General features: G+C 45.8%; 1 protein-coding gene and 1 long non-coding RNA gene across 2 annotated transcripts; one reads left to right on the forward strand and one right to left on the reverse strand.

Annotated features, from left to right (window-relative positions):
- The first annotated feature begins 1,130 nt into the window (after nt 1-1,130).
- Nucleotides 1,131-5,367, forward strand: SMIM23 (small integral membrane protein 23). Its single transcript, XM_058546032.1, has 4 exons — nt 1,131-1,220; nt 4,589-4,640; nt 4,838-4,905; nt 5,155-5,367. The coding sequence occupies exons 1-4, from the start codon at nt 1,131-1,133 to the stop codon at nt 5,365-5,367; spliced, it is 423 nt and encodes a 140-aa protein (XP_058402015.1).
- On the reverse strand, nt 4,193-8,214 carry LOC131408934 (uncharacterized). Its single transcript, XR_009220829.1, has 3 exons — nt 8,179-8,214; nt 7,416-7,559; nt 4,193-4,828 (listed from the first exon to the last, which is right to left on the reverse strand). It is a non-coding gene; the product is annotated as an uncharacterized LOC131408934 (long non-coding RNA).
- Nucleotides 8,215-15,503: the final 7,289 nt, after the last annotated feature.

Below are 15,503 nucleotides of genomic sequence, written 5' to 3' on the forward strand. Positions count from 1 at the left end.
ACTCAGACATTGTTGATGGGAATGTAAAATGGTACAGCATTCTGGAAAACAGTCTGACGGTTTCTTACAAACCTATCAGCAATTACCATATAACCCAGCAATTGCCCTCAGGCATCCCAGAGAAATGAAAACAGGTTCACACAAAAACCTATACAAGAATGTCCATATCAGCTTTATTCATAAGAGCCGAAAACTGGAAACAGCCAGATGTCCTTTAGTGGGTGAATGGTTAAACAAACTCTGGTTCATGCATGCCATGGAATACTACACAGCAATAAAGAGGAACCAACTACTGATGTATGCAACAATCTGGATGAATCTCCAGGAAATTAAAAAAAGCCAGTCTCCAAAGGTCACATACTATTTGATTCTATTGATATGACATTTTTGAAAAGATAAAATTTTAGAAATGGAGAGCAGATTAGTGGTTGCCAGGAGTTAGGGACAGTTGGGGAGGGGGCAGAGGGAGGGCAGCAGGCATCAATGGGCAACACCAGGGTCCTCTGCTTTGGGAATTCTGTATCTTGACTGTAGTGGTGGAGACACAAACTTACCCATGTGACAGAATTATTTAGAATTAAATGTACACAAATAAGTGCCAGTAAAACTGGAGAGACGTGAGTAAGACTGATAGATTGTATCAATGGCAATATTCTGGGTGTGGTATTGTACAAGTCATGCAAGATGGTACCATCAGGGGAAACCAGGTATAGGGTACACTGGATCTCCTGTATTATTTCTTTCTACTGCGTGTGAATCTACAATTATCTCAGTAAAGGTTTCAATTAAAATAGCTTTCATTATTTTGTATTTAAAAACTCACATTTTATTAAAAACTTGAAAAGATAGAAGGAAAAAGATCAGAAAAATCATCATCATGAAACATAATCTTTTGATGCATTTCTTTCTGGTCTTGGATTTTTTACATTTATATGAAAAAGACCTGAGGGATGGGGCTAAAAATCAGGGTGGTGACAAAGTGGGGGCCTCGCTGTCCCCCACCTTCTGTGACATCAGAGCACATTGCTGCAGGGGAGGCCTAGTGACCAGAGGCCAGGGAGGGGAGAGGGTGCCCATCTGCCGGTCGTGGGGGGGCACCTTGTTCCACGCAGGCAGCCTAACCTGAGGCCATGGTGACCCAGCAGGTGGGCAGCAGGGGGCAAGTGGCCGCCGAGCTGTTTGAACGGAGAAGGGGCAGTCGCTGTGAGGACAAAAAGCAGGTGAGGCCAGACCCGGTGCGCTGCCTGCCTCCGTCAGGGCGCCCTCTGCCTCTCCAGACAGACGGCAAGGCCTCAGAGTCCGACACGGGACTTCAGCCCAACTGTCCCTGGAGCCCAGCCGGGTGGAACACAGCATGGGGGCTCAGGCACTTCTTCCAGAAGCCGTTACTGACCCTCTTACTTAACTCTCAGCACTGCAGCAGAAGGTGCGCTCTGGGAGGGCTGGGCTCTTTGTTTAGTTTCCTGTAACATCCCTAAGGCCCAGAATGGTGCTTGGTGCATAACAGGTACTGAATGAGCGAAAGAATGAATGAACGAATGAACTGAAATATATAGGAAAACACACCTGAATTGGAGAGCTCCTAGAGCACTTGCTCTCAGGGCTGAAATTCAAACCTCATGTGGGATTCTGTGAAAGCAGAAGACAGGAACAGTTTCTGGGCCCAGCCTCGTGCTTCCACCCCCTCTCTTTCCCGATTGACAGCACTCCGGAGAAGCAGCTGTTATCAATCTCATTCACAGATGGGTAAACTGAGGCTCAGAAAGGCAAAAGGGCCATACAGCCAGGACATACTGGTATTTGAAACCAGGTCCATCTGATTCAAAACACTTTTCCAGGTAGTTACCCCACGCTCCACTGCCTCCCAGGTGGAGAAATGCCGGAGGGGCATAAAGGGAGGCTGGGAAGGTCAGCTGGGTCATCTCTGAAGGTAATGAGAAGCCACTGAAGGGCTTTAAGCAGAGCAACGGATGACTGATCTGTACACATTTTCAAAAGATTTGTTCACTCATTCATTTAATATACTGTGCCCAGTGCCTCCTTTATGCTGGACCTCATAGCAAGATGGGGGCCTTGAGGGGCTCCCACCACCCTACAGCTTTTCCTAAAGTGTTCCACAAACACCAAACCCCAGGGGCCGGCCCGGTGGCGTAGTGGTTAAGTTGGTGCATTCTGCTTCTGTGGCCCGTGGTTCGCCGGTTCTGATCCTGGGCACCGACCTACTCCCTGCTCATCAAGCCATGCTGAGGGGGCGTCCCACATAGAGGAGCTACAACTCTACGACTATGATATACAACCATGTCCTGGGGCTTCGGGGAGGAAAAAGAAAAAAGAGGCGGATTGGCAACAGATGTTAGCGCAAGGCCAATCTTTCTCAAAAAAAAAAAAAAAAAAACTAAACCTCAGTCATGCTCCTTCTAGAAAAATCATAAAAAGAGTTCTGTGGTTTAGGGAACGCTGATACCCTCATCCCGCCTTGCAGATTTATACTGCTCACTCCCGTAATGAAGGCTCTGAGAAGTCCTGCAGCAAGGAGATCTGCTTAACTCTGTTTACCACAGCATTTCCCAAATCGATTCGACTGCAGAGTCCCATCTTTCCTTTTTGAAAGACCTTTCAGCATATTTCAAAACCCATTTTACAGATGAAGAAACTGAGGCTCAGAGAGAAGAAATAATTTGGCTTATGCCCCAAGACAGCACAAGGAGAAAGATTAAAACTTAATCCTAGTCCTTGTTCCCCATTTGCCTCCACAGAGCCCAAAACAGAAACCTAGCAGCAAGTGTGGTGGTGAAGAAATCAACCTGTAAAGGGCGTGGGCAGAGGAGTGGGTAAAGATAGAAAAGCATTCAGATCACAGATTGCTCAACAGCCGTTGTCAAGAATGGGCTGGTTCTGTGTGTCTTACATGAAAAGATTCCCAAGGAACGTTGTCAAAAATAGAAAAAGCGCCTTCATCTTAGGTGTACAGTGCAATGACCTTCACATTGGGTGTAAACACCTGGGCAGTCGCCACCCAGATCCAGCTATAGAATATTTCCAGTCTCCCTAGAAGGCTCCTTCGGGTCCCCTCCCAGCTCGCTCCCCAACCCACAACCACAATTCTGATTTTTATTTACTTGGATGAGTTTTACGTGTTCTTGAATTTCATGGAATGGAATCGACAGAGTGCACCTTTGCATCTGGCTTCTGTCACTCATCAGTGTGTCTGTGAGATGCAGCCACATTGTTGCTATGTAATTTATTTCTTTTTAAAGTTAGTAATAATAGAGTTGCTAGCGTATGTAAAGAAAACAATCTGGGGAGAGGCAAAGTATGCAAATCTTTTATCTTCTTTGTTGTGGTAGCAGTTTGAAATCTTGCTTCACAAACTCGGGTACGTAAGAAGTGTATGATTTCAAGTCAAATTAAATCTGGCTCAGCCCACTTCTGGTGAGTTTGGGGAAAATTCAGTGTCAGTCAATACTATGTCCCCCTTAATCTTCTGTCCACTTTTGCTTGCCCCTGACACTGTCACTGTCCCAGTTCACATAGTCTGTTAGAAGCAGGTGTGTCTGAGTCCCCTGCACCTGCCCGGGCACATCATGGGGCCACCAGCAGTGGGTGCCGGGCCCTTCCAAGACTCAGACTCCCCCGCTTTCTTCTCCCATGGCTCTAAAAGGCACTCGCCTTTCTCCCCTCAGATCTTGGGACATGCATCAGAATCTCCTAAATGATCTTGGATCGTCCTGAGCACCAGGGAGTGATGGTGTCTTCAGGAGCCCCTTTGCTCCATCAAAACCCTGTGAGGCTGGGGATGTAATGTAGAGCATGGTGACTATCGTGACTAACACCACATTGTATATTTGAAAGTTGCTGAGAGTAGAAACAACCCAAAAGTCCATCAACAGGTGAAGACATTAATTGCGCTGTATTCGTACAATATAATATTACTCATCAATAACATTGAACACAGAAAACACGGAGACATCTCAGCAGCGTTACGCTGAGCCAAAGCAGCTAATCACAAAAGAAGCCATGCTCTGCAGCTCCATTTATATGAGGTTATATAACAGGCACACCTACTCGCTAGGGACAGAACACAGATTAGCGGTTCCCTCTGGCAGGGTCGGGGAAGGAGGGAATTGACTGCAGAGGGCATAAGGGAACTTTTTAGGATGATGGAAATGTCTATATCTTGATTGGGGTGGTAGTCCACAGGCATAGACATTTGTAAAACTCACCAAACTGTACATTTAAAATGTGTGTATTTTATTGTTCGTAAATTATGCCACAATAAAATTGATTCCTTTTAAAGATCATTTAAAACAAAAAATTTAAAAGGAATGAGAACAGAGGTGGGCCTTGCTTCTCAGTAGGGAGAAAGGAGGGAAAACACCAACGAAATGCCAGTAAGTTGCCATGTTATGTATTTCTGCAGTGCTTGGGGGTTTTGTGGTGAGTAAGCACGCATGACTTAGAGAACTAGAAAAAAGTTAAGCTCTAAAAAACAATCTTCTCGCACCCCCATGCCTAGCCCTCTGTGAGGGAAACAGGGTCGCCCGTCTGCCCCCAGGAATCCACACCCTCCTCCTCTTCTCGCCCCCAGACGCTGTTGGCGTTGCTGGTCCTGGTGCTGTACGTGAGCACAGGAATATCAGGTGAGCATCCTGGAACCTGAGACAGGAGCAGCTGGGTCCACACGGAGTCAGGAGACGTATTCTGAAGATGCTTACATGCTCCGGGGCCTCCACAGCTCCCCTTCTCCTACCCCGGTTCATCCCACTGGGATGGCCAACCATGTTGATTTCAACCGCCGCTCATTTGCCATTAAGTGGTGTGTTTCTGCCTGTTTTAGGAAGAAGCTGGGAGGTATTAGAAGGGATCAGAGGATGTAACTACCCCCAGAATCCTGTGGCTTCTCAGGTAACATATTCAGAAAGGTTCTGAGGGAACGTCAAGCTTGGCTGAGGAAATCTGGGAAGGCTTCCCAGAGGTGTCATCGGCAAGCTGGTCTTGAAGGACAAGTAGGAGCTGGCCAGGTGGAGAAGGTGGGGAAGGGTACTCCAGACTGCAGGAATAGCGTGTGCAAAGGCTCAGGGAACTTTTTGAAACTGGTGACAAAGGGGTCTTACGTGAAAAAGCTAAGATGCAACTTTGGTGTCTGCCTTTCAGAGGTTTGAATACCAGACCAACGAACCCTCAGAAGAGCCGGTAAAGGTCATGAGGACGTGGTTGAAGGAGAACTTGCACGTTTTCTTGGAGAAGCTAGAGAAGGAGGTGCGAGAGCTGGAGCAGCTGGTACAGGACCTGGAGGAGTGGCTAGATGCCTTTCTGGGAGAGGGGCACTCGGAGGAACCCTGCTCCACCTTCAATAATCACTTGTGAGGGGCTGGCGCTGGGACCCAGGGAGGAGGCCAAGTGGACGGCGGGAAAGAATTGCCAGGGGCTCCTCACAGAGCCTTGAGCTGTGACACTTGAAGTTCAAGGGAGGCAAGAAAATAAAAGAGTTGGGATGCTAAGAGCACTGTTGGCACCACTGCTGGTTTACGGAACCACGTCAGGAGAACACCAGGACTCGTGCGCACCGGAACCAACATAGGCTTCAGAGCCAGCCACGGGGTCTGGACCCTTCTCTCCCACTTACCCGAGAGGTCGTGCAAATTTCCTTAACCTCTTTGAGACAAAATTGCTTCATTCACAAAAATCAGGGACACAAACTTTGCCCCACAGCACTACAGTGAGGATCAAATGTGTGTATATATGGTGTGTCTGGCATAGAGTAGGTGCCTGATAAACAGTTCTTCCCTTCTCACAGTCCTCGTCCTTCCTCCCTGGAACTTAGCAGGAGGATACTGGTTCCGGAGAGTGTAGACATTACGTGGCAACTCAACCCTCTGACTTGACACTGCTGCTAGAAGCATAAGTTCCCAAAACCCCTGTGGCGGGCAATGTGGTGAGAGTACTCAAATTCACAAATGCATTTACCCCTGAGCCAGCAGTCTACTTCAGGGATTCATCCTATATATATATACACACCTGCACATGTGTGAAATTACGCACACGTACGGTTATTCTCCCTAGCTTTGTTTATAACAGCAAAAAAACGGAAACAACCAAATGATACCAGTGGGGCACTGGTTAAATAAGCAACAGTACAGCCAAACAACGAGATGCCCTGTTGCTCTGAGAATGAGGAAACCTTCCTACTGATATGGAAAAGTCTGCAAAATTCGTCCTTAAATGAAAGAAATTAAAGTATAAGAAGGGGGCGGGGATAGGAATCTCTATTTATGGTTGTTGATGATGCTGATGTTATTGAATATGCATAAAAACTAGAAGGATACAAAAATGGGGGGTGAGGGGCGTTGAAACCAGGCAAATGTATGACAAGAATGGGAGGGAAACTTTTTTACTGCATACTTTTCACACTTTTTTTTAAACTATGTGGATGTTTTGCCTATTCAAATATTTTTTTTTTAAATTATCTATTATTTTGTTTGCAAAGGACTGGACTATAGAGTATACAAGCAAAAATAACACTATTTCATCACTATGTGAAATTATGAGTGACTTTTAATTTTTTAAAATAGTGCCAAGAGAAAACCTCTCTCTTTTGATTTATCTTGATTAAACAATGAGAATTCTTATACAGGATTTTCCCTTTTTCCCTTGACTTCCAGGAAGCTCAGAGGTCAGTTGTCCACTATAGGAATTATATCAGCTCACTTTCTTAGGTTATTAATTTCCCTCTTTCTATGACTTTTTTTTTGTTTTCTATTTTAATGGAGTTATTATATATGTGCCAATTATTAGAACTACCTCAAATCTTTGGAAAGTCATGAGGGTTCCAATTAAATTAATCTCAGAGGACATCTGACTTAAGGCGAATGGCACAATTCATTTGCCGGGAGGAATTAACCAGTTGCCATTTGGGATGGGAAAAGTCTTTGCAAGTTGTGGTCACAATTTTGCCACTTTGAATATTTGGCAGGAGGTGGGAACCAGGCTCTGTTTTTTCTCATTTGCAGATATTTCAGCAAGAGTTTTACAGGAAGGGTCTGATATTTCCTTGCATTTATACTTACTATTACCATACAAAGTTGTAGTTATACACCCGAAATCATATATATATGTGCTCTATAGGTGCTTTAAAGGGCTCTCAGGCACAATTTGGACTATACACAACTTAGCCTAACACACACTGTAGACTCTAACCCCCATCTAAGTTATAATTCTATTGTATCTGTAATTATATTATATATAATATGTTGATGCAAATAACCCATAATCAATTTATAAATCAAAATTGGGTTGTTTATTATGAGCCAGGTTTGAGGACTATATAGCCTGGGGCCTTCCTTCCCCAAAGGAAGGGCACCAAACCAGTGGGCTGTACAGAGTGGTTGTATACCATCTTGGAACAAAGAGCGTACCTCACATATGACAGGAATGTCTCTTTTACTACTGTCACGAGATGCTTAGCTGGCACAGCAGGTCGGTGGTCAGCAGGTCAGAGGTCATAAGGTGAGCAAGCAGGTGGGTAATTGATCCTTAGTTCCCAGGAAGAGATGTTTATCCTTAAAGAAATGCCGATATGGGAGGAAGTTACATCCCTGTCTTTAAGGGCATCAATCTTGTGTTTGGGACATTGTAAATGTTTAAAGCAGACATACAATGCATGCTCAACAGGCCACGTCAGGCCCTTTTGGAAAAACAAGGTTAGACTGAGTTAGTTTTAAACCAAATGGCTTCCTCATATCCTCCAATATGTCCTATTGCTTTTCATGTATTTATCAATAGTTATAGATATTTTTATAAAATGTATATAAACATATAAAAATTGGGGGATACATGGAAAAGAAGAAACAGGAGCCTAGATTCTTGAGACAGGGAACCACCTTATGGATATGAACGGAGCCTTTGAGCAGAGGAGTGAGCGCCCGGAGAGCTGGCGGACACGCGGCCGTGCTCCCACACACAGGGCCCAGCGGGGGCAGCCCACGCCCAGCGCGCGGACAGTGGTTCCTTTTACTATGTTGGCTCGTGAGCCATAAAAAACGGTGAGCCCCTCAGGGTGGCTCAGGCAACGAGGGTTTACTGTGGCACCACGAAGGAGGCGGCATCTCAGGGAATCGGCGCGCACGTGCGCCGGCGGAGGCTGGGACGGGCAGGTCTTTGAGAACCCAAGGCACTCACCACGGTGCTCCAGGTGCTCCAGGAGCCCCCGCTGCCAGTCCCTCCAGCTCCACCCTCCACGCGGCCGCTCGGGGGTCTCCGCTGCCCTCTGCGTGTGTCCCGTCTCTTCCGCCTCGGTGGCCCCCTGGCCCTCACTGTGCATCCCCTCTTCCGCTCAGTGCCTCTGCTTCCGATTCCTCAAAACGCCGATTTGCTTCCGGTCCCACAGGCTTCTCCCTTTTTCACGACCTTCCAACGTCTGCTGCCCATGCGATTCTGTCCGCGTTCCCAGGTCACGCTGCGGGGAAGGGGTGGGACACGACGGGCTCCTCTCCTCCGCGGGAGCTTCCTGGGCCGCGCCGGGCCGTGTGCCGGCCAGCCTTTGCACTGAGTGACCGCCACCCCCAATCCGATCAGCGGTGGCAGGAGGGAGAGGGGAGGACCAAGTGCTCCAAAACAGAGCTACCTCCCACAGTAAACAGCCCGGGCCCCCTCCCGACGGGGGCTCTGGACCCTGCGAGATGACCCGAGTTACATTTCCCAAGGTGGTCACGAATGTGACAGCGAGAGTGACGGCAAGCCTTATTCCTCAGAGCCCAAGAGTCGATACCAGGGAAGCAGAACATGCAAAAGCAGATTCCAGGCTGAGCACGGTCAGGTGGGAAAAGAGCAGCTGAATACAATTGCTGAGAATGGGGTGGGAGGGGCTCGACCTCCAGAGTCACCATGAGTGAGTGGGTCAGGCCGATTTGGGACTGTTTCACTCTTTGCTTCAGTTCCTGGGTGTGAAAAATACAAATGACAGTATTTGTATTAAAATGTGTATTAAAAACAAGAGTATGGGGCCAGCCCCGTGGCTTAGTGGTTAAGTGCGCACGCTCCGCTACTGGCGGCCCAGGTTTGGATCCTGGGCGCACACCGAGGCACCACAAGTCCGGCCATGCTGAGGCTGAGTCCCACATACAGCAACTAGAAGGATGTGCAGCTATGACATACAACTATCTACTAGGGCTTTGGGGAGAAAAAGGGGAAAAAAAAGAAAAGGAGGAAAATTGGCAATAGATGTTAGCTCAGGGCCCGTCTTCCTCAGCAAAAAGAGGAGGATTAGCAGGGATGTTAGCTCAGGGCTGATCTTCCTCATTAAATAAAGGAAAAAAAAAAAAGAAGAGTATAAATACCTTTTATAAGTTTGAAGTCTTATCATTTGAATGAGGTTAGCAAAATGTTGCCCAGTAATCCTACAAGGGACCCACTTTCGTATCTACAGAGTGGAATTCCCTTTGGGAGAGAAAATGTCTTTTGCTTGAGAAGACAACTATTCACAGCTCCTTCCATTCGATCAAGAAATATTGATTGGGCCATGCATTGGCCAGCCACTAGTGAACAAGAAGTTTATAGGCTAGTAGGGGAAACAAGTGAAAAATGAGTAGAAAAGTCATGACGGGGCAATTCAGAGAATGATAAATATGAGTGGAAATGAGGGGACCATTTAGCAGCCACTGTAGCATTCCAGGTGGAAATGGAGGCTGGCAATAGGGGAGAAGGGCGGAGAACCAGGATGGAGCCTGAAAGCGTAGTCAGCAGGATGTGCTGCCAGAGGAGGCTGAGGGAGAGGGTCTGGATAGCTGTTCATCAGGCCTCGGGTTCCTCTCTTTCCAGCGCAGAGGAACCTGAACCATGATTCAGGTCCTGACCCAAGTAGCCCAGGAGGGCCAGGTGGGAGAGACAGGCTTGCTCTTGTTAAGCGGAACGTGGCCGTTGGAGCGATGTTATGACTACCCAATTATCCACATTTCTTTGTTTCAGGCACCTGGAACATGAGGTCAGCATCACAAGTAAAAACTTTTAATTAATTTTAACTGTTGGTTTTCTCCTCGTCTCTCTTTTACTTAATAGATCTATTTGGCAGCCTTCCCGATGCTCCCCCAGGCTCTTCTCTTTTGCTAACACTGACTCATTCTCTGTTTTTCTTTGTTTGTTTTATTGTTTTTGGTTAGCTTCTTTCTGTTCCTTCAGCTTATATGATGGGGAAAAAATCACAATCATTCAGATAATTCATGTTTTAAAGATAAGAATCTGATAATCTAGACAAAAATTGGATGAGGTAGAGTTCACCTATGTATCACTGTATGTCTTTCTTCAGAATGTAAGGATTATTGAAATGAAATAATAAAATTGTGACAGCCGACATTTAAACAATGCTTCTTGCGTTCCTGTTTTACGGGCTTGCTCAAGCGCTATTGTTATTTCCAGTTTACGGAAGAGGAAACCGAGGCATAGAGAGATTACATCACTATTAAAATTACGTAATCAGTAAATGGGGAGCCAGGATTCAAACCGGGCTGTCTGGCATGGAAGCCCTCATGCTGAACCAGTGCACTTCACAGCCTCCCCTCCATTAAGCCCAGCCAAGAGAACGTCATCCCACTCTTGAAAAGTTCCCATTTTATTGTTAAGGAATTATATGCTAATTAAATTTACAAGGCAATAAATATTCATTGCATGCTGCTACCTGTTGGGTACATATATAGAGAAATGTAAGTCACATTCGCTGCCCACATGTAGCTTGTCTTTCTACCATGAGGCCAAGAAACAAAGATGAGGAAAAAGAAATATCACCATTGTTTTAAAAGCCATTGGGTGAAGTGCCAAAGGCACCTAATTAATTACCAAATGAACTATCTATTTATTGGCCTAACTAAGAATTCAGAGAGGAGATAGGGTACTTGAGTTGGCACTAACATGAAAATCTGTTAGTCCAGTTATAAAAAATGCTGAAACCTAAAATAAACTAGGCTGTGGCCAAGGGGAAATTGTGGGGGACACTGGAGAGAGATGAATGATGGGTGGGGGCAGAGAGGGGCCATCCCGCTAGAATCACATCTCAGCCATGGGAGCTGCAGCCCCACCTAAACCCAAGGGTCAGATCCCACGTCTCAGGTAAGATTTGGGGCTGGCTTCCCAAAGGTCTTTGTGAGAATCATGTTTTTAACAAAAAAAATACCCTTGGGAAGCGGGAATTTGGACTTCATTGAAATTATTCCAAGACCAAGAAGGTCCACTTCCAGTCTGTGTCATATTTTTGATGATGTCAAATAAAAATATGGATTTAATTTGTTCCCTTAATCCACAAATTTGTTCAACATTGTGAAATGCACTAAATCCAATTTGGTTCAAATTGGGGGGGTGAGGGATGGAGCCAAAGAAGACGCCTTTCCAGGGCATCTGAGTCCCTTCTGTTGTGGCATTTCCAAGAGGACATGCCTCCTGCCTGAGGGCAGGGAAAGGGAGCCCTCTTGGAGCGGCTGTCGGGATATTAAGAGGACGTAATGACAGTAAGGCACAGCGCTAGAAACCCAACAGGTGCTTAGGGAAGGCAGCAACAGAGGAGTCCAGTAGATCTAGACTTAGGTCCAGTTAAATCCAGGGGACATTGGGCCTTGTCCCACTCTCTCCAACTCTCCACTCCACTTGCCTCTGGGCTGGCCCTGTTCTCAGGCAGGCTGTCCCCACCGTGGTGACAAGATGGCTTCGGGAGCTCTGGGCTATCTCACATCCTCTCAGCCTGCCCAGAAGAAGGGCGATGCCTCTTCCCTGATCAAAGGCCTGCATCTGAGCCTGGTGGCCCTCGAATTGTGTCACATGTCCATCCCCGAGCTAATTCTCGGGGCTAAAGGGACGCAACACTCACATTGGCCAGACCTGTTTCACACACCCATCCCTCTAGCCAGCAATAATCCTAAGCGTGGACTGAATGGGGGAACGGTGGGTCCCCAAGAGAAATCAGGAGGCTGTTCCAGAATGGGGGAAATGGGTGCTAAGAAAAAATTTTAAATACTTTCTTAAAGTATCAATAACAACAATTCTTTACATTTCCCTCATACTCTGGCAGAGTATAGAGTGCTTTGTCAGCTATCCTACCTCATTTGGTTCTTCGCTCCCGCAGACAAATGATCTTTGTTAACACCCTGGTGCATGGGCCGGCTGCAGCAGAATTCACCTCTCCTGCCTGGGAGCCCAGACAAAGTGCATGTCAGCAGAGGTGGCGCGAAGGAGCTGAAAGGACAGGACTTTGGAGTCAAGCAGACCTGGTCGGAGCCCCGTCTCCAGACCTCGACCTCTCCACTGTGCCCGCAGACAGGTAGGTCACTCCATCCTTCCGAGCCCCAGCCCGCTGCCCAAAACATGGGGTATGTCTACACAGCTCTAGGGCCTGTTGAGAGGATTAAGTAATAACAGCCAACTCCTATTTAGTGTTTACTAATCTCCAGGCAGGACTCTAAGTGCTTTATGGCCATCGCCTACCTTCTTCAATCATCACAACAACTCTATGTATGCATCAGGTACTATCAGTGTCGTCTTTGCAAGGAAATTAGAACACGGGGTACCTAAATATTCCAGGGTCACACAGTTAGTAAGCGGTGGAGCCAGAATGCAAACTCAGACAGGCAAACCCCGGGCCGCGCGCTGAAGCCCCACCCAATGCTCCTTCCGGATTAAATGAGGTAATGCGCATGCAAGAGCTATGTAAACTGTAACACGTTATATAAATGTCACTCGCTGTTACTTCTCTCCTCCCACCCTGGTCATTAGAGCCATGAGGGACCTAATGAATCCACCGTTCAGATATTTTTTCACAGCGCTAGACCCGGTCCCTCCGCGGCACTTCCTCCCAGCCTGCCTCTGACTCCGAGGCCAGACGGCGAGACCCATCTGGTCCTTCTTCCTCTCGAGTCCTGGCAAGGTCGTTTGTTGCACACATGCATTCATTTACTCCACAAGTCTTAATGACCACAAGGATGAGCTGGGGCCACACTGGACAGATTTTGGAGACCAGAACCAACATGGTCTTTGCCCGTGTGGAGCTCCCAGTGTGGTGGGAGAGGCAGAGAAAAAGGACCCGGGGAGGAGACTCGGCATCATGGGTAAATGGCGCATAATATTAAAACCTGGCTGCCGAGGTGGTTGTGGGAGACATGGGAGAGGAATCATGCAGGTGGAGCATCTAGCACAGTCAGAGCTGAACACGTCTAGCTGTTGTCACACAATGAATTCTGCCGCCTCTGACATGGAGCTTAGCATCAATCCCGTTTAACTGACTTCTTCCCCTCTGTAAGATATCCTTTGTTGTTCTTAGTTTCTGCTTTACTTCTCCTATCAAAACACGTACTCACTAGCAGAAATGCAGAAAAAAATCAAACAAATGTATTTTTTAAAAAAATAGGAGGCATATAGAGACAGAAAGCAGATTATTGTTCGGGAGTCTGGTGGGAGGAGGGAATAGGAAGTGACTGCTTAATAGCCACCGAGTTTCCATCTGAAGTGATAAAAAAAGTTCTGGAATCAGATAGTAGTGATGGTTGCACAACGCTGTAAATGTACTTAACGCCACTGAATTGTACACTTTACAGTGGTGAAAATGGTAAGTTTTATGTTATGTGTATTCACAATAAAAAAAAAATTGCAGGAGAGCATAACCTCACTACCCAGAGTTAGCCAAAGCAATGTTTTGCATATTTCTCTCCACTTTTTTTCAATGCATATTTTTAAACAGTTTAGGTCATACTGCAAGTACAGTTTTGTATCCTGCTTTTTTAATCCAAATATGCCATAAGCATTTTTCCCATGTCCTACATAACATTGTTGGGCATTTAGGGGGTTCTTGTCTTCAAAGAACTATTCATTCTTATTAACAAATGCGTTAAGGAAATGAAAGGCAGGCCATAGATTGGGAGAAATTATTCACAAAACATGTATCTGGCAAAAGACTTGTATCCAGAATATATAAAGAACTCCTACAAATCAACAAGAAAATATAGACCAGCCAATTTTTTAAAAATGTGCCATAGGTTTGAAAAGATACTTCAAAAAAGAAGATATATGAATGGACAACAGTGTGAGGGAGGTGCTCAACATCACTGCTCATCAGGGACATGCATATTAAAATTACAATGAGACTCTAGGGTGATACCACACATTGGCGAGGGAGGCAGAGCACTGCAAATCTCCTACATTGCTGGTAGGATATAAAATTATGCACACTAATTTGGAAATCAGTTATGCAGTTTATTAGAAATACATACTTACACTATATCCTAGGGATTCCATTCTAAGTACTTACCCAAGAAAATGAAAATAAATGAGGCCACACACACAAAAAATCTTGCACAAAAATATTCATAGCCACTTTATTCATAAAAGACAACAATTGGAAATAACTCAAATGTCCATAAATAAATGGTGGTTATATTCACACAGTAGAATACTACTCATAAATAAAAGAATGAACTGCTGATATGTACATACACACATGCAACAGCATGGATGAGTCTCAAGAGCATTACCTTGCGTGAAATACGCAAGACGCAAGAGTATCTGTTATCTGATTCCATGAAAAACTAAACTGTGGTGATAGAAATCAGGTCACCATCTCAGGGGAGACGTACAAGGAAATGTTTTGGAATGATGGAAAAAATCTATATGTTAATTTGGTCGTTACATTGGTGTTTGCATTTGTTGAAATTCATCAAATTGTACACTTTGTCTCTTTTTTTATTGTATATAAATTATGCTTCAATAACATTAATTTAAAAACAATAAAATTATACACCAACTCTACGACCCAACAATTTCATTCCTAGATATTTACCCATGAAAAAAGCATATACCCACAAAAAGTCTTGTATAAAAATATTTATTGTTGGGGCCGGCCCGGTGGCGCAAGCGGTTAAGTGCGCGCGCTCCGCTGCGGCGGCCCAGGGTTCGCTGGTTCGGATCCCGGGCGCGCATGGACGCACTGCTTGGTAAGCCATGCTGTGGCGGCGTCCCATATAAAGTGGAGGAAGATGGGCACCGATGTTAGCCCAGGGCTGTCTTCCTCAGCAAAAAAAAAAGAGGAGGATTGGCGGATGTTAGCTCAGGGCTGATCTCCTCACAAAAAAAAAAAAACAAAAAAAAAAACAAAAAAAATATTTATTGCAACTTTATTCATAAGACCTAGAAACTGGAAAAGGACTAAATATTCCAATTAAAACAAAAAGATGAGGGGCCGGCCCGGTGGCGTAGTGGTTAAGTGCACGCACTCTGCTTTGGGGGCCCGGGGTTCGGATCCCGGGCACGCACCGCTTGTCAAGCCATGCTGTGGCGACGTCACATATAAAGTGGAGGAAGATGGGCACAGATGTTAGCCCAGGGCCAGCCTTCCTCAGCAAAAAGTGGAGGATTGGCACATGTTAGCTCAGGGCTGATCTCCCTCACAAAAAAAATAATAAAAATAAAATAAAATAAAACAGAAAGATGATTACTCTGGGTTTTTTTTTAATGCATGTTGCGTACAAGAGACACAA

Source organism: Diceros bicornis, chromosome 1 (genome assembly GCF_020826845.1).
Source record: "Diceros bicornis minor isolate mBicDic1 chromosome 1, mDicBic1.mat.cur, whole genome shotgun sequence".
In the NCBI taxonomy this organism is placed as follows: domain Eukaryota; kingdom Metazoa; phylum Chordata; class Mammalia; order Perissodactyla; family Rhinocerotidae; genus Diceros; species Diceros bicornis.

Bases quoted from the DNA above. Each gene is read 5' to 3' on its own strand.
- SMIM23 (XM_058546032.1), top strand. From the start codon at position 1,131: ATGGTGACCCAGCAGGTGGGCAGCAGGGGGCAAGTGGCCGCCGAGCTG. The intron at 4,641-4,837 runs GTGAGCATCCTG...TGCCTGTTTTAG, and splicing joins CGTGAGCACAGGAATATCAG to GAAGAAGCTGGGAGGTATTA. The intron at 4,906-5,154 runs GTAACATATTCA...TCTGCCTTTCAG, and splicing joins AGAATCCTGTGGCTTCTCAG to AGGTTTGAATACCAGACCAA.